Raw genomic sequence first — 19059 nt, 5'->3', positions numbered from 1 at the left:
CATCAGTTCCAATGCTTCCCATGCTAATTCAGCACAATAAGAGCGGGATAGCCAGTTAGCTCATGAATTCACAACAACTAGCAGCAGCTTCCATAACATTAATGGTAGCGGTCAGTGGCTAAAGCAGTTACACTGATTCCTGTAACGTTAGCTATTTTGGTAAAGGCAAGGGACCCAGATAACACAAGGCTAGCGGACCTACAGCGGATCCCCAATGACGAGTTGGCAGACCTCCGGCGGAATATAACACAAGGATAGGGGACCTACGGCGAGTCCCCGATGGATGAGCTGGCGGACCTCCCGCGGAATCCGCTGGCAGACCTCCAGCCGAACCCTGGCGGTTTCCTGGCCATTTGCACATCGAGTGGCATGCGGACCTCTGCCGGATTATTAGCGTTAGGAACAGCTGGTCTTCCTATGGTGATGTGTTTTCCGCCGAGTTCACAGGACTCATGAACACGCGCCCAGCGTCCCTGAGGCTCGTTCACAGCATATTTCTAAAATCGTCTCGATACAGGTAGCCTATTGGTGGCTTAAAAAAAAAAGATGAGTTAAAAGTTTATATTTTTTAGATTGGTCTTTAATGCTGAATGATACCTAGACAAATGTTGTTTTCCTCTTCTAGCTCTATCTATTATAATCTATTTTTGGTAGAAATAAGGCTTTTGGGCCGCATGCCGTTACGTGACTTGCAATACTGAGCTTTGGCCACTACTACAAATGGCTTCATGCGCCGGTGAGCAACTTTCATTGAAATGAATAGGCAAGCCATTTTCAATGCCGTCTCCAGTTATATTATACCTCCATTGCGCATGAGTAGCCTACTACAGTGGGCTGTTATCGTCACATGATGTAGGTACCCGGCCAGGTCCTATAGGGGGCAGCATTGTCTTATGTAAACAGTAAGGTTATGTGCTTTTGGAAAAACTTTACACCAGTGAAGCAGAATAGAAAAACAAGAATAGAAAAAAAAATACATCGTTCAATGCCTTAAACATGCAGGATGGCATTACTCACCTGTAGGCCTACATTACATTGAGTTGAGAGGCTGTGGGGCGGAGTTGGGTTTCAGCACCGGGGGTGGGCGTCGAGAGGCAGTCCGAGGAAGCTTTGTTACTGTTTCTGCTCCGTGTCGGTGCAGTTGCCCTGAACGTGGTTCATCAATTCCTTCACACTCCCGCTGTTGTCGCTGGTAGATGAACAGCTTACGGATGAGCGGCCGGCAGCACATTGTCTGGGTGAAAGTGACCAGATGCTTGTAGCCTATCCGCCAGCTTTGAAATGAAGATTCTCTCAATGGACTTCATTGGGCAATACCTTCTCTGGTCCATCAGTGAGTAACTTTTGTTTAGTTTGAAAAATTTACTTAATTGTTGTGGCCAGTGTGTGTGTGTGTGTGTGTGTGTGTGTGTGTGTGCGCGCGCGCGTGTGTGCGCGCGCGTGTGTGTGTGCGTGTGTGTTTTGATGTTCTGTTTTATGGTTTATAAAGGCAGTTCCCCGTGTTATTTCCTAATGTGGTCTCTCTCTCTCTCTCTCTCTCTCTCGCTCTTTCAGTTCAATTCAAATCAAAGGGGCTTTATTGGCATGCGAAACATGTTTACACACGTAGCCTACACAATTTCTTCCTTCCCTCGGCCTTGCCTGCTAGCCTTCATTCCTCTATTCTGATCACAGCCTCATTACTTTCACAGTTTGGTCATTTAGCAGAGTAACCAAATACAGCTGTAGAGTCAGTGAACCAACTGTAGGCTAGCCTACTGTAGGCTACATCCCAGTCATGGTCAGGTAAACCTTCAATTGGAACAGGTGCCACCAGAAGACGTGCTAGAGAAATTACTCTTAAAAAACAAAACAAAACACATAGGAGATACCAAGAGTTTTTTTTTTTTTTTTTACTTATTGTTTTTTGTGGGTGGCTGGAAGCCAGAACACCTAGTATAGCGTTTGTCGGATTATCAATCCCTCCTTTACTCCGTTACTCCCGACAATGTTGGCCTGCATCTCTCTGTTGGTACCACAAGAGGCAGTAGTCCCAGTACACCGAAATCAAGAAGCACACCAAAATCAAGCCGCCGATCTCCACTGCACAAGTAGAGTAGTGATGAGAGCATTGGACTCCCACCCAGGAAACCGGGGATGAAGACCCGGTGGGGATGACTTTATGGGACTATACCCCAAACCTCCACATGTTCATCCTTTCACTCCAACCTTTACCCCTTGCCTTATGGATCACATCCTGTCCCAACCCCAATCCTTATTCTAACCCCAACCCACACTAGGGAATGGAGGAAGGACATCAAAATCAAGCTGCCGATCTCCACTGCACAAGTAGAGTAGTGGTCAGAGCATTGGACTCCCACCCGCGAGACCGGGGTTCAAGACCCGATGGGGATGACTTTATGGGACTATAGCTACCCCAAACATCCACACGTTCATCCTTTCACTCCAACCTTTTTATCCCTAAATTCCACAAGTAGAGTAGTGGTCATAGCATTGGACTCCCACGCAGGACATTCTCGGAGATTACCGTCTACTTTCTTCACCACCTAAAGGGAAGTACATAGGCCTACAGCAGGTTATGCCTTTTGTCCAGAAACAGAAGTTGAACCAATTGCAGCAAAATAGCTAACGCTACAGTAATCATCAGTGTAACTGCTTTAGCCACTGACCGCTACCATTAATGTTATGGAAGCTGCTGCTAGTGGTTGTGAGCTCATGAGCTAACTGGCTATCCCGCTCTTATTGTGCTGGATTAGCATTGGAAGCATTGGAAATGATGTGTCCAGGCAACAAGACCTATCTTAATTTATCAGACATTATTTCATGTCATTTCAATTCACAGCTATTTCAGTGGCATGACTAGCTTCCGTCCTACCAGTCCTGAACAGAAACAAGCCAGCCACGCACATAAGCCAGGCTCTGGTTCTTGGGTCTCTCCTGTAGTCTCTCTCCAGACAGACAAATTAAGTTGAATAGCTGGGCTCCGCAGAGTCTGTGCCACTTCGCCGCTCAAGCTGGTGTTCTGAGGGCGAATCGACAGCTCAAAATGGAAAGAGTGACAGGTCGTAGCAGCAAATGAGAGACGCTAGCCCAGGTTACACCCTCCCTAAAGTCATTACTGATTGGTTTCGCAGGGATTCCTGCGAAAGCAATGAATTGCCAGGATTTGAGCACCAGATTTTTGCATGAAGTGTCCCAGACCCATAGAGAGATCTGCAGCATGCAGTAACGTAGTTAGCATAGTTTACGTAGTGTATCAGCGAAAGAACTCTCATGGGTCTGGCGTTGAGACTACCTGTGTCCTGACAGTGGTTAGAGACGGCTGCGCTGGCTAGGTATAGAGACTGTTCAGGCGAGACGCAAACCTGCGATGTTGCGCTCATAAATCGTGAATATTTGCCACCACTGAAAAGATCAAGTTAACATTCTACCAGCAATTTCAATGGTAAACTAAACTACTATTAAAACTACTAAACTACTAAACTACTATTAAAAGTTAAATGACTAAAAAAATATAAAAAATATCAAAAATCTGAATAGATGTGTGAAACAGCTAAACATCCCGAACATTTTAAAGTTTGAATGAAGTTTCTAGCACAAAGTATGAAGTAGTTAAGGGCCAAACATTGGGGAGAATAAGAAAGAAAGAAAGAAATAGTGGGAATATCATTAATTGGGCTAGCTTTTGCAAGCTATTTTTATGTTTTACAACGGTTTTGGGAACGTTGGGTGTAAACTGACTACAGTTCCCATGATGCACACGCCCCATGTTGCTGCTTCCTGGCTATGTCAACAGATAAGTCTTTTTCTGTCGTGCAAATTTATCAGATTTGTCGCGTTCTATTTTTCACTCTACCATTGTACACAATAGTACGTGGATAGCTAGCTGGATAGCCTGCTAACGTTAGTCAAACCAAGCTCATTCAGATGGGATTTGCCAAATAGAAAATGTGTTGGGCTTTGCAGAATCAGATATGGAGGGCTGTTCCCTCTTTCTACCTCCCACCCTCCCTCCACTCCTCTCCCTCTCTCCCTCCCTCCCTCCAGTCTCTCCTCTCCTTTGCCAGAGTACGACAGCTGTGCAGCACAGTCTCTCCCATGTCTGGTCATGTCCAGGGCCGTCAGACGGTGTTAGATATTGGGTCTCAGGATGGTATGAGGGGAATCGTCATGCCAAATAGTGAAAACATATACAGTAAAGATATCAACATTTCTAATTAATTTGAATGAAAAATACATCTAGAGTATGGAAAAATCTCATCCGTGAACATTAGCTACTAATGTCGTCCACAAACATTAGCCAGCAAGCTAGCTCCCAACATTAGCTACGAGCTCCCAAGTAGCTACAGTAGCTAACGTTCGTGGACAAGATTTTAGACTTATACGTTTTATAGAATTAGAAACATTGATACTATGTTTACTAACTACAGTAAGTCAAAAGTTACTAACTTCAGACAAGCTACAGTAGCTAGCAAGCTAAAATGTTATTAGAAAATTAGACTTCTAACCCGGGCAGGTGTGATTCAGGAGGTAGAGCAGATCATCCAAAGATCACAGGGTCGGCGGTTTGAACACCGTCTCCTCCTGTCCTTGAGCAAGACACTGAACCTCAAATTGCTCCCAATGAGCAGGTTAGCACCTTACATGGCAGCTGCCACCATTGTTGTGTGAATGGGTGAATGAGAGGCCATTGCAAAGCGCTTTGGATAAAAGCGCTATATAAATGCAGTCCATTTACCATTACCCCGGACACTATTTGGCATGACAGAATCAGACGGTGTGCATAGCATCTGTGTAATTGATTATCTCATATTTCTGTTGCAGTCCCTGCAGCCTTCCTCTTCATTACTGGTGAGAATTCTCTTCCTGTTCTACTACTACAGGGTGTGGCTGTATAAGCTTTATAACCAGCCTGCACTACTGTACATGTCATAACCAGCCTGCACTACTATATAAAGGCAATACTACAAACCCAAACTTGCCTTGAGGCTCCAGGTATGATGCTTGCAGTTAGACACGCTCGTGATTGTAAGCCCAACAAAAGAATGAAGGATCCAACAAAGTTCATTTTGAAAGCAAACTATTTGATTACAACAGCTCCAATAGCTGTAACTATAAATACATATGATTCTAAGCCCCCAAACAATCTGATTTCTTAGCAATCAAGCCCGGTCAATAACTGTTTGATACAGTACCGCTCTTACCTGAGGCCTGACTGAGCTCTGATTGAGTGCCATGTTATAGGAGTGGTAACGGGGGAACATGGAAAAAAGGGTGTATACCCAGGCAGGACATGGAGTGTCCATATTTAGTATCCAAATTAATACTTCAGTTGAGATCACTTTAGTCAAAATTGACCCATTTATTAGCATGCAATAATATGTACAGCATATTAATTTTTACGCATATGAATTTTGGCGGTGTGATCTGTTCGGGGGGCCCCCTGCCTTCCACGCATGTGGAAAGCGGCAATCTAGATGTTCCCCCCCTCTGGGCCGCTTGGCCCAGAGTGCCGGGCCGGAAGAGGGAACGGCATCTAGCCCCCTGCCTCTATGACGATCAGAGTGGGCCGCGATCGGGAAGACGCTCGGAGGTAACTCAGCCCACTAAGACCGTCAAAGAGCGCCACAGGAGGACTGCTGTACATTATAGTCCCTGGCCTCCACGGGCCAGCGCTTCATGGAGTCCGAAGGAGATACAGCCTAGTGTCTCTGCCTCCATGGTGACCGGAGGGACCGCTGGATGGCCCTTCGGAGATGTTTCGGCCCACGATCACCACGGAGCGCCACAGAGACTAAGCTAGTGTAATTCCCCGGCTTCCACTAGCCGACGCATAGTGGAATACCAGAAGAAAGCAGCAATACCCCCGGAACAGAGAGCAACGACGACAACAGAGACGACATCGACAGAACACAGGCGGAGCAGGGGAGGAGGTGGGGCGAGCACGCAGATACAAGCGATCAGCAGTAATGGCAGAGCGGACGCAGAGAAGAGAACGCGGAAGCAGCGAGCGCTCAGATACGAGCGATCAGCAGTAATGGCAGAGCGGACACAGAGCAGAGAACGCGGAAGCAGCGAGCGCGCAGATACGAGCGATCAGCAGTAATGGCAAGAGCGAGCAATGACGTGTTTTGAGAGCTTAAATACATGTGCTCTAGCGAGCTGAACCAATGCTATGACAGCTGACAGTCAGCTGGTGGGTAGCGTCATACGGGGTGTGACTGATTAGCCTCTGCCGATTAGCCCGGCGTTGACATCCGTGTCTCGCCTGAAGTACGTCGGAGACTTCATAAATAATAATAAACCCAACAATAAACCAATGTAATAAACACAATGCACAAATTATTTAACAAACTGCACATCTAATCTAAGTATATAATGGGGCAACAAAGATGCAATTTTAACAAATTAGAACATAAGAATTTTGGCTCCTACAGTGTATATGAATGTATTCCCGTCCTCTCTCTCTCTCTCTCTCTCTCTCTCTCCCCCCGCCCCCCCCGCCCCCCCCAGTCCCAGCCCAGCCAGACAGCAGCAGCAGCAGTGTGGTGGTAGCCGGCAGCAACGTGAGCGCCCCCGCTGGCTCCAGGGTGGTACTGCAGTGTGTGAGCGGGAGGATGGTGTGGACCAGGGACAGGCTGAGGGACAGGCAGAGGGTGGTCCACTGGGACCTGTACCGGCCCGGCCCGGACTACGCCATGGAGAGGGTGGCGGACATGTTCTCTGCCGGCGACCAGCGCATCTACAACTCCTACAACCAGGGCAGGGTCAGCCTCAGCCAATCAGCTTTCAACGACGGCAACTTCTCCCTGGTCATCAGAGGTGAGGGGTCAGAGGGGGGCTGTGATCTGCTGAGCCCTGCCTGTGTACCGTAGGTTAAGCCGGTCACAATTGGACGGACATTGTGTCAGCTTGTTCTTACTCGTTGTGTGTGTGTGTGTGTGTGTGTGTGTGTGTGTGTGTGCGCGTGCGCGTGTTGTGTGTGTGTGTGTGTGTGTGTGTGCGCGTGCGCGTGTTGTGTGTGTGTGTGTGTGTGTGCAGATATAGCGAGGACTGACAGAGGCCTGTACTCCTGTAACCTGCACCATCACTACTGCCACCTGTATGACACTGTCAGAATACAGCTTAACGTCACCAAGTCCCGTGAGTTCCACTACCACACATTGTTGTGGTCCTAACCCTCTCCCTCTCTCTCTCTCTCTCTCTCTCTCTCTCTCTCTCTATGGTCATACTTAAGTGATGGTTGTGGTTGTGATGTTGTGTTGTGGTCCTAACCCTCTCTCTCCCTCCCTCCCTCTCTCTTTCTCTTTCTTTCTTTCTTTCTTTCTTTCTTTTTTTCTTTCTTTCTTTCTTTCTTTCTTTCTTTCTTTCTTTCTCTCTCTCTCTCTCTCTCTCTCTCTCTCTCTCTCTCTCTCTCTCTCTCTCTCTCTCTCTCTATGTGGTCGTAGTGATGGTTGTGGTTGAGTTGTGGTCCTAACATCCTCTCTCTCTATGGTCAAACAGTAGTGATGGTTATTGTCAATGTCAATGTCATTTTATTTATATAGCACCATACAAATCAATGTAGCACATTATGCTTTACATAAAAGGAGAAGGATAAAAACATAAACACAGTGACAACAGATTTAAAAGAAACAATACAATTTATAGCAATAAAAATTTAAAGATTTAAAGAATAAAAATGATAAAAACAGAGTGCAAATTAAGAACACTCTCTCTATGTCTCTCTCTCTGTCTCTCTCTCTCTTTCTATGTCTCTCTCTCTCTCTTTCTATGTCTCTCTCTCTCTTTCTATGTCTCTCTCTCTGTCTCTCTCTCTCTCTTTCTATGTCTCTCTCTGTCTCTCTCTCTCTCTATGTCTCTCTCTCTCTCTCTATGTCTCCCTCTCTCTCTATGTCTCTCTCTCTTTCTATGTCTCTCTCTCTCTCTCTGTCTCTCTCTCTCTGTGTTTCAGGTCGTAAGGAGCAGCGGTTCTGGGACGGTCAGAAGGCGGTGTACGTGGTGTTGCTAGGCAGCACGGTGGTGTTGCCGTGTGTGAATCGTAGGACTGTGTGGACAGAGGGGGGCAGCGAGGAGGAGCAGCAGGTGTGTGTGTGTGTGTGTGTGTGTGTGTGTTTTTGTCTGTTTTTAAAAGCTCAGTTAAAAGCGTAATTTGGTATTTAGCCTGTTATAAGGTTATTTATGATCATATATAATGGTCCATATAACATTTTTGACAGATTTGGCATATTGTGATATTGTAGATATTAATGCTCATTGCTCATGTCACAGCTAAGTACACAATGGATCTCTATCAACAGAACTATCTGTATTCGTATTTGTATTTGGGCAGAAAATGGAAGTGGGCATAGTTTATACCGGATGTTGTGTTAATTCATATTTTCTAATAACTTAATATTCATTGGCAATGCAATGTTTGAGCATTCAAAGCATCAAATTTATTTAATATTGACATACAGTCATACTGTATAATTAGTTCTGAAATATATTTCCATGTTCAAGTCCGCCCACTAAAAGATTGTTCATTCTAAATTCAAGTTCTCAATGGAGTTCAACGAGTTGATAATTCTGTTCAACTCAACTGGGATGTGATGGAAAACAACTGTCAAATACAACAGTAGATGGCGCTGTGCTACCATTTCAGATGCCAGCTGTCACATGACTAGCAACTTTCGCTCTCAGAGTCAAGACAACATGAAACGATCAAAATGGAGTTTGGACATGAATGAAGTGCGCTGCTAAATGTGCAATGTTTTTTTTTAAACTTAGCAGCTGTGCCACATATGTAGTAAATATCCACAAGCCACATTTCGTCTCAGACTGAGTGTAGCCTATTTTTGAAGTTATTGTCTAGTTGACAATACGTTTTGGATTAAGCCATGTTTTTTTTCCAAAATGTTACTGCAATGGACGTAAAGTCTGCCAATGGAACGCACTTTCAAATCCATACCTACCAAAACGTAATGACCAGCTAACATTAGCTGAATTAAGAAATTTGCTGTTTGACCTTCCAACTTTATCTGCCAACGGGTGAGTGAAAATGTGTCCTCTTTTACCGCCTCACTGTAGGCATTGTCAGTGGTCTCATCAGATTAGCGCGGCATTTTCTGATTCACTCATCAACATCAACAATAGGCTAATGCACATGTGTTTGACGCATGACGCTAATGCGCATGTTTTGTTTTTAATGATGCGCATGATGTTTTCCCCTCCGAATAATAACGAGTAACTTTGGATAGAAAAAATATCTGTTTCCAAGGCATTATCTGTGCCTTTCCAAATAACATACAGTATCTGTATTCGGGTACACCCCTACTACTTACCTATAGCACTAAAAACTAACTACAACTATATGGACCATTGTATATGATCATAAATAACCTTATACTAAGAATGATGCTAAATACCAAACTACTCCTTTAAGGAGATTAATGCCTTATCCATACTAAACGTAGGTGAGTGCTATTCTGTTCCTCTGAATGTGGTTGAAATGTTACCACTTGGTAAAAGGACTGCACTTATATAGTGCTTTTATCCAAAGTGCTTTACAATGAAGGCCTCTCATTCACCCATTCACACACCAATGGCAGCAGTTGCCATGCAAAGTTCTAGCCTGCTCATTGGGAGCAATTTGAGGTTCAGTGTCTTGCCCAAGGACACTTCGACATGTCGTCAGGAGGAGCCGGGATTTGAACTGCCGACCTTACGATCATTGGACGACCCGCTCTACCTCCTGAGCCACAGCCGCACTTCCAACTAACTGCTGTGCCTGGTGGTCAGGTGGTCCACTGGCCCCGCTGGCCCCTGGGTGCTGGTCATGGCCATCTCTCTGGTAAACTCACTCCTCAAAGGAGCACCAAGAGGGACGTCCCTATTGACCCAACTGTCAGCGAGTCCGCCTCGCAATCGGAAGAGCTCATAAGAACGTGGGTTCAAATCCCACCCTGGGAATGCCCTCAACATAGATCTACTGTTACATCTCTCTCTCTCTCCCACCCCCCTCTCTCTCTCCCTCTCTCTCAGGTGGTCCACTGGGACCGCCATGCCCAAGGTGTTGGTCGTGACCGTGCGGACCGGCTGGTGGACCTGTACGCCTCCGGGGAGCAGCGCAGCTACGGACCCCTGTTTCTCCAGAGGAAGATGAACATCAGCTCCGACGCCTTCTCACAGGGAGACTTCTCCCTGACCATCTCCCATCTGCAGGTCTGTTCACACTGGGAGTGTGTGTGTGTTTGTGTGTGTCTGTGTGTGTGTACGTGCGTGTGAGTATTAGAGACAGCACGTTTAATCAAAGAGAATAGAGACCCTTTAATCAGTGATAATAACCTTCAATTTCTAGTTAGCCAGTGTGTAACTGTGTATACTGTGTGTGTGTGTGTGTGTGTGTGTGTGTGTGTGTGTGTGTGTGTGTGTGTGTGTGTGTGTGTGTGTGTGTGTCTGTGTGTGTGTGTGTCTGTGTGTGTGGTCTACAGCCGGGGGACCAGGGGGTCTACTCCTGCCACCTACACCACCACTACTGTGGTCTACACGAAAGACGAGAGTTTCAGCTCACTGTCGGACCACCCCAGGCCCAGCCCCAGCCCACCCTACCACCCAGAGCCATGCCCAGTGAAGATAAAGGTGAGGTGTTTATAACACACACACACAAACATTAAAGGACAGGTTCGGAATTTAGCATTATAAGCCATGTTATAAGGTTATTTATGATCATACTGTATACAACGGCTGACATAGCCTGTCGCTGCTAACACACTCCATCCATAGGTGCATAGACAAAATCCCTCAAAAACACCATCAACTCTTGTTTTCAAAGACAGGAAACTCACTCAGTGGTCACTGGTGTCCGTTGATATTCTGACAAAGAATCGCAGTTTTGCAAACGTGGACCCCTTAATCATTGATGAGAAATTAGCTGATGTCTGTTTGTCATGAATGTTTTATTAGACTCAGTAGTGTTTCCTTGATACTGTAGCCACCTAGCAGGGACAGGGGTCCTATTGGGGGAACAGCCAGGGGGAGTGGCCCTGTTTGTTGAAGGTTCTGTCGGGGCATGTCTCTCTCTCTGGTGTCTCTTCCCTGCCCTCTTGTGTCTAACCCCGAGAGCGTTTTATTGTGTATTTTCTGTTTAATAAATACACAAGTGCGAAGAACTAACAATGTCTTCATGGCCTTTTTGACGTTGTTACAATACGATGGCTTCGTAGGGCATGAATGAGAGAAATGGGCAAGGAAATGCACTTTCAATATTTCAGGATGTCTGTGATTTGTACATAGCATCTGTCCCTACAGCCAACATTGTAACATTAGCTACTAATGTCATGTTATGAATTGTAATTAGTTAGCTAGCTAGCTAGCTAACTTAAAGCTAGTCCACTAACTAGCTAATGTTAGCTTGCAAGTGCTGTTCGCCTGTCGGTTGGTGATCTGGGTCATGGATGTATTAGCTAGTTAACAGTATAAATAGCTACTGTTAGCTAACTTGGTTTTAGTTTTAGCTTAGCCTGCCAACCAGGCAGCTTGCAGTTTTAGCAGAGATGACAGAGGAATGGCTTGCCAGCTACTTTATCAGCTTGCACTGGTAAGGTGATGTCATCATATTGTAGGCTGAAAAGTTAGCATCCCCACCATTTGGTTCTGAGTTATGGGAGAAATTAATGGGATTCGCGAAATTGCTGAAAATGAGGTATGTGTTTAACAGAGACTACCAGACTAGAGTATGTTTTGTTATAAAAAGTTAAAATACATACTTGAAGATGGGTTTTGTGAATTTCAAAGCCCTTAGTTGGCTCAGAGGTCAATGTTATTGAAACTGGACTACAGCAGTCAAATGGCCGCCATCTTTTTCATAACGTGAGCTAGCACTAGAGGACGTGAGATTACCCAAACTGAATAAATACCACACATATAAACACAAAACTACCTTCGACGGTTTCAAAAGTTTTGAGCGACGAAGCATAGATTGGGCTTTGGCGTGTGTACAGTAGCTGAGTGGCAGCAAATAGAACTCCCATCTGCTGTCTCCCTTCATTCCCTCAACCCCTGTCCTCAAACATCGTGGGCTCTGACTCCTTCTCCAAAGTCGAGAGCGTGGAGGAGGAGAAAAGAGGAGGGGGAAGAAACCAAGTTCTTCTTAGAGGATTATATTTGTTTTCATGAGCAGTTCTTCCTGCATTGTCAGCTTCTCTGTCGCCAGACCTCTAAACCACCGTCAGCCCCCCTCCTAGACCCTCCCAGTCCTCCAAACCTCACCCATACTGAGACCATTAAACCACCCTCACCCCCCCCCCCCCCAGACCCTCCCAGTCCTCCAAACCTCACCCATACTGAGACCATTAAACCACCCTCACCCCCTCTCAGCCGTTCAAACCTCAACCATACTATACACACCCCCTCCAAGCCCCCCTCTCACCCCAACCCTCACCAACCTTCTAAACCACCTCTCTACCTTCCCTGAGAATCCACTACATCTCTACCTACCCTTTGTGTTTGTGCGTGTGCGTTTTTGTGTGTGTGTGACGTGTGTGTGTGTGTGTATGAAGGAGTGTTTCTGAGGTCAGTCGGAGGATCTGGTTTTGTCCTCACTGATTTAGTCTGTCTGTTCTCCACAGAGCTCCCTCACCTCCTGTTTTTCTCCTTCTTTCTCTCTCTCTCTTTCTCTCTCTCTTTCTCTCTATCTCTTTAATGCTGCACATTCTTTCCCACTTCCTCCCGTCTTCTCCTCTCCTCCTCCCTGTTTTGTGCAGAGAGAGAACAGACCTACTGGAAGAGGGGTGGGCACTGGGCATTCCAGACTAGCTCAGATTCTTGGAGAATGAGAGCGTGTGTGTGTGTGTTTGTGCGTGTGTGTGTGTGTGTGTGTGTGTGTGTGTGACAGAGAGAGAGAGAGAGAGAGAGAGAGAGTATTATGAGTTGGTACTATTGCAAAGCCACTAATGGGTGAATGTGGGAAAGTCATTTAGGTGCTTGAGAAATGTTAATGACAGGAGCCAAGTCCTCCCTTTGTTGTGTTTCTGTGTGTGTGTGCGTGTGCGTGTGCGTGTGTCTTCTCAGAATCCAGAGTTCCTCTAACCTCAGTTAGCTGGATAACATATCACATATTTAACTGTAACCTAACGCTGTCCTTAACCCTTAACCCCCTACTCCCCCTTCCCAGACCTACACACATGACACAGTACCACACAGCCAGGCTAAAACTAACTACACTGTACCACACATTATACAGCACCATACAGACATGCTAATGTGCATGGTGGTGCAGTACCTTGTACTGACGCCTCACAACAAGATGGTCTCCGGGCCTTTCTGTGCGGAGTTTGCATGTTCTCCCCATGTTCGCAAGGGTTTCCTCCCAAAAGAACCCAATATGAAAAACATGCAGAAGAACAGAGGCTCTTCAGTCCAGTCCCTGACCAGGACCCGCACTGAGCACTTGAACCTGGTCCCCAGGCACCATGAACGATGGAACAACAATTTCCACCGACGGCTCCCGAAAGTTGCATGTGTGTGTGCTGTGTGCCGTGTCGTCGCTTACGATATGTAGCCTAATGTGTGTGTCAGCGTGTGGCGGAATAAAGACCCCCCCCCCCCCCCCCCCCAGGTCCGGTAATTTAAAACTAACTACACTATACCACAGCAGCTGGTGATCCAGTGACTGGTTATCATACTCACCATGCTAACCAGACAGTACAGGACTAGCTTTCTATCTCCTTCTCATCCTGGTATCCAGTCTGCTCAATACAGTTCTATATACAGTAGTAGTGTTGTCAATATCGCTGGCTGGGTTTGTGATAGAAATTATGTGCTTAGCAGAGAGATGAGTTTCAGCTGTTTTTCTTTACTGCTTTACTGTCTTGCCCATCCTGCTTCAACCTACTGACCCCTGTGTCTGGTGTTTTCATTCTCTTTGAAGCTTGTAAGAACAGACCCCTGCTCTGGGCATTTTGTGGTTTATTATAGGATAACCCCTCTAGGGAGTAGATTAAATGACCTCTCCAGGCCCAGTTTATATTACTAGTGTTTACTGAACTGTGGTCTCCTATTGTGTCATTGTTTTTGGTTGCTATAATTGCACCAAAACTACACAACTACACAAAATTACACTCTTAACCTTGTTTTGTTTGCCATTGTTGATGACGTGCAAATTATGTGTTAGCCAATCAGCTTCTATGAATGTCATACCCAGTCCTAGCTTTGAATATAGAGCTGTGCCCAAGATTAAAAGCTCAGTTCTTGGGAGAATCTCTCTCTTTGTTTTCTTGCCAAGAGCCCAGTTGCAACTGCATGTATTTTTGGAATAAAGAACCATTTTTTTTAGTTTTTTGATCGAACCTCTGCAAATCTTTTTACTCTTTATTCACATCTAGATAGTTAAATTAAATCTAGCATTCACAGGTTAGATAGGTGTCATCCATTATTGTCTATTGAAGAAAATCCTCAAGCTATCCCTCTCTTGCACGCACGCATGCACACTCGCACACACAAACGCACAAGCGCGCTCGTGCACACACACACACACACACACACACACACACACACACACACACACAGGCAGTAGCACTCTGTTTCCTTGTGTGGCGCCCTGGTAGCTAGCTACCCTCTGATCCAGCCCTGTCTGCTCAGCTGTTGACTTTGGCCCAGACAGAACATTCTGAGGGAGTCACAGCAGTTTTTCATTCTCTCCCTCTCCCTCTCTCTCTCTCCCCCTCTCTCTATATCTATTTTTCCTCTCTCCTCCTGTGAAAATCTCAGTTCTGTTGATCTCCATATTAATTCTGACCAGGCACCATATCTCTGTCTTTCTTACTTTCTCTCTTTCTCTCTCTTTTTCACACTAACTCTCCATCTCTCTTTCTCATTCCCTTGTGTCTTCTTTCTCTCTTTTTAGTTGTTTATCGACAAGAACAGGAAGTTGGCTTCATGCTTCATCTGTACAACAGCTGGAGAGAGAGATGGAGAGAGAGATTGAGGGAGAGGGGGGGAGAGAGGGAGGGGGAGAGAGAAAGCCACAGTATGTAGAGGTGGCTTTGTGAGGGAGAGTGGGAGATGTAGGTCACCCCCCCCCCTCCCTCCCTCCCCCCCTCCTTCCCCCCCTCCCTCCCTCACATTATACCCATGTCTCAGTGTAGTTAAGACTGAGGGGGGAAGTGATCTGTCAGGGTCCACACACACACACACACACACATACACACACACACACACACACACAGCACAGGATCCCACAGTTCCGCATTGTGTGTGTGTGTTTGTGTGCATGTTTGTGTTGGGTCTGTGTTAGATCAACTGTGTGAGGCAGGCCTCCGGAGAACAGAAACCACAAATGTCCCCTTCTCTTCCTTGGCTCTCCTCACTCCTCCCATCCCTCCCTCCATCCTTCTCCTCCCTCCTTCTCTCTCCCCTCCTGCTATCCCCCTCTCTGTGTTGGACTGCCAGGAAAAGTAAATCACAGCATGACTTCAGGTCTGGAACTCATTTTGGCTCTGAGACGCTGGCTCAACGCTACCCAGCTGCCTCCAGTCCTGCTCGTTTAGACTGAGCGTGAAGGAAACCAGCCTTTCCAGTGGCTCACTTCTCACCACTCATCAGAACTCACCACGGCTACTGCTGCCAGTCTGATGGTGGTGGTATACAACTGTGGAAAACTCTTAAATCTTTACTGTATGTTTGACAAGGAGCAGAGCTGAACCATCACACACGGACACAAACACACACACACACACACACACACACACACACACTTGCTGACAAAGAGGAGAGAGAGTAGCTCTACTAAATGGCAGAAAGCGTAGGGGTATGTAGGGTCGACCATGCACTTCAACGCCTAGCCACCAGAGGGAGCTGTGGGGGATTGAAACGGCCATATCTCCAAGTGGGAAGGTCACAGAGACACACGGTTTGGACCGGCAGAAAGGGCTTGACTTAACCAGCGCAGCAATACTAAACATGTCCTGCTTACATGCATGTATGCGTGCAAACTTTGAGCAAAGCCAGCTCCCAGGTGGGGGCACTAGAGACACAGGGTTTGGACTGGGGTGAGCCGGGGTAGAGTCCCAAGTGCACAGAACCGCCCCTGGCTGACTCTGACCCGAGGGGGGTTCCACAGAGCCGCCCGAACACGGCCGCCCATTCACCTCCATTCAATTGGACTTGGGCTCAGGAGCCAAAATGTCAGTTTTATATAGATACTGTACATCGAACGATCGATCGATAGACCACGACGGAGCCAGGGGCACTGTAGTTTCCAATTTGGAAGAATTCCTTATGTCACCTTCAGATCCACCAGCTCTCCATCTAGTCTGCCACCCCAAACCAACACAAACATACACACATTTGCATATACCACTATACTATACCAAACACACACATACACATATACCACTATACTATACCAAACACACACATACACATATACCACTATACTATACCAAACACACACATACACATATACCACTATACTATACCAAACACACACATACATATACCACTATACTATACCAAACATACACATACACATATACCACTATACTATACCAAACACACACATTTACATATACCACTATACTATACCAAACATACACATATACCACTATACTATACCAAACACACACATACACACATACATATACCACTATACTATACCAAACACACACATACACACATACACATATACCACTATACTATGCCAAACACACACATACACACATATACCACGATACTACTGTATACTAAACACACACATACACACATATACATATACCACTATACTATACAAAACACACACATACACACATATACCACTGTACTATACCAAACACACACATACATACACCACTATACTATAACAAACACACACATACACACACATATACCACTATACTATACCAAACATACACATGTATGCATATACCACTATACTATACCAAACACACACATACACACATATACATATACCCATGTACTATACCAAACACATGGAAGGGAGGGAGGAAGGAAGGGAAGGAGGATGGAAGCGGGGAGCAAGGAAGGGAGGAAACATTTACAATGCTAACTTATTTTTCTCCCCCTCAGACACCGGCAAGGCAGAGGCACCACGAGTCATCAACGTCATCCTGCCTGATCAGCAACATCACTTCCTGCTGCCGCTGGGCTACGTCCTGACCACACTCCTCCTCCTGGCCTTCATCATCCTCATCATCATCCTCATCACACGCAGACGCAAGAGCAGAGGTAGCTTGGCTGTGTATGACTGACTGACTGGACGGTAACAATGGGAGCTACCTCCGGGTGACTGTAGCTCAGGAGGTAGAGCAGATCGTCCAATGACCGCAGGGTCAGCGGTTCGAATCCCAGCTCCTCCTGACGACATGTCGAAGTGTACTTGAGCAAGACACTGAACCCCAAATTGCTCCCAATGAGCAGGCTAACACCTTGTATGTCAGCTGCCGCCATTGGTGTGAGAATGTGTGTGTGTGTGAATGAGAGGCCATTGTAAAGCGCTTTGGATAAAAGTGCTATATAAGTACAGTCCATTTAGCATGTATTTTAGCATCCATGTACGGTACGGTATGGCATGACCTGTGTTGGTACTGTACATAGCCGTCCGCTAGCCTATGGCTCATGCTATTCTAATGAAGACCTAGCGTCCTAGATGTAACCTAGAATGGTACTTTCCCCGTGTGAATGATAGGACATGGAATTGATCCTACCTTATCTCGGTGAGTATTACTCTGAACCTGGCTAGAGTAAATGGTAAATGGACTGCACTTATATTTATCCAACGTGATTTACAATGGCCTCTCATTCACCCATTCACACACAGAGCTACTCACCAGACGTTAGTCAACAGGAATTGATCTTGAGACATTCAGAGACAGCTCACTCTGAGTCTGCGTTGGTAGCACCATTCCATTTTCTGCTGAGCCAGCTTTTAGTTACATTTAGTTAAAATGTATTTTTAAAAGCAAGGTGTGTGTGTGTGTGCGTGTGTGCGTGCGTGTGTGTGTGTGTAACATCTCATAAGATCTTGTCCTACACTGATATCTTAACATATCTGTGTGTTTCAGGCATGGAGTTTTACCCACAGACATCTGAAAGGTTAGCACCACACACATTAACACATACACAGACACACACACACACACATGCAGTATGAACGCGCACTCACACATATGTGATGTACTGCAACTCGCTCCCTGTCACAGGTCCAACAGAAGTCACACCAGCTCTGAGATAGAGATGGACGTTCCTGAGGTGAAGACATGCAATCAGGAGGACACAATACTGGGTGAGGGTGTGTGTTTGTGTGTGTGCGTGTGCGTGCGTGTGTGTATTTGAGAATGCGTGTGTGACTTTCTCTCCTATGTCTCAGAATACAAGAACAATCTTCTGAAAGAAAAGGCCCAGATGTCCACACTCACTCTGCCTAAAGTCATCGACCTGGATAAAGGTAACGCGCACACACACGCACACATACACACACACACACACATACACACGCACACATACACACACACATACACACGCACATATACACACAGACACGTACATACAGTACATTCAGGCATTCATGCAAAGATGGACCTAAGCTTTGGACACTTTTATTAGGTGAAGCTTTACTAATGTCTCATTTTCATTCTGTCTCCCATCTCTCTCTTCTCATCTTTCTTTTTATCTGTCTTTTCCCTCTCTCAGAGATGGAGACGGTGATGTGGAAGTGAGAGAGAGAAAGAGAGAAAGAGAGAGAGAGAGAGAGAGAGAGAGAGAGAGAGAGAGAGGGGGAAGGAGCCACTGGCTGGACCAGAGGCTGTGTTCCATACCAAATACCTGACCTGCGGCCCTCCCTCTGGGCTGTGTTCCATACCAAACACCTTTCTTGGCTGTGTTCCATACCAAACACCTATCTGGGCTGTGTTCCATACCAAACCCCTCTCTGGGCTGTGTTCCATACCAAACACCTCTCTGGGCTGTGTTCCATACCAAACACCTCTCTGGGCTGTGTTCCATACCAAACCCCATCTGGGCTGGGTTCCATACGAAACCCCCTCTGGGCTGTGTTCCATACCA

The 19059-nt window shown here is 46.1% G+C and overlaps 1 protein-coding gene across 1 annotated transcript; it reads left to right on the top strand.

The window, feature by feature from the left end:
* The first annotated feature begins 1220 nt into the window (after positions 1-1220).
* LOC311311160 (matrix remodeling-associated protein 8-like) lies at positions 1221-19059 on the top strand. Its single transcript, XM_084440811.1, has 12 exons — positions 1221-1333; positions 4825-4851; positions 6514-6822; positions 7042-7143; positions 7955-8085; positions 10024-10203; positions 10473-10620; positions 17065-17223; positions 18060-18090; positions 18198-18280; positions 18365-18442; positions 18688-19059. The coding sequence occupies exons 1-12, from the start codon at positions 1282-1284 to the stop codon at positions 18711-18713; spliced, it is 1326 nt and encodes a 441-aa protein (XP_084296937.1). The 5' UTR covers positions 1221-1281; the 3' UTR covers positions 18714-19059.

This window comes from Borostomias antarcticus (assembly GCF_949987555.1).
Source record: "Borostomias antarcticus genome assembly, chromosome: 7".
Taxonomy (NCBI): Eukaryota; Metazoa; Chordata; class Actinopteri; order Stomiiformes; family Stomiidae; genus Borostomias; species Borostomias antarcticus.
Note: the sequence above shows the minus strand (reverse complement) of the source record. Positions and strands in the feature narration are given on the sequence as shown.

Excerpts from the sequence above, each read along its gene's own strand:
- LOC311311160 (XM_084440811.1), top strand. The coding sequence starts at position 1,282 with ATGAAGATTCTCTCAATGGACTTCATTGGGCAATACCTTCTCTGGTCC. Across the intron at positions 17,224-18,059 it reads ACGCAGACGCAAGAGCAGAG|GCATGGAGTTTTACCCACAG; the intron begins GTAGCTTGGCTG and ends TGTGTGTTTCAG. Across the intron at positions 18,443-18,687 it reads AGTCATCGACCTGGATAAAG|AGATGGAGACGGTGATGTGG; the intron begins GTAACGCGCACA and ends TCCCTCTCTCAG.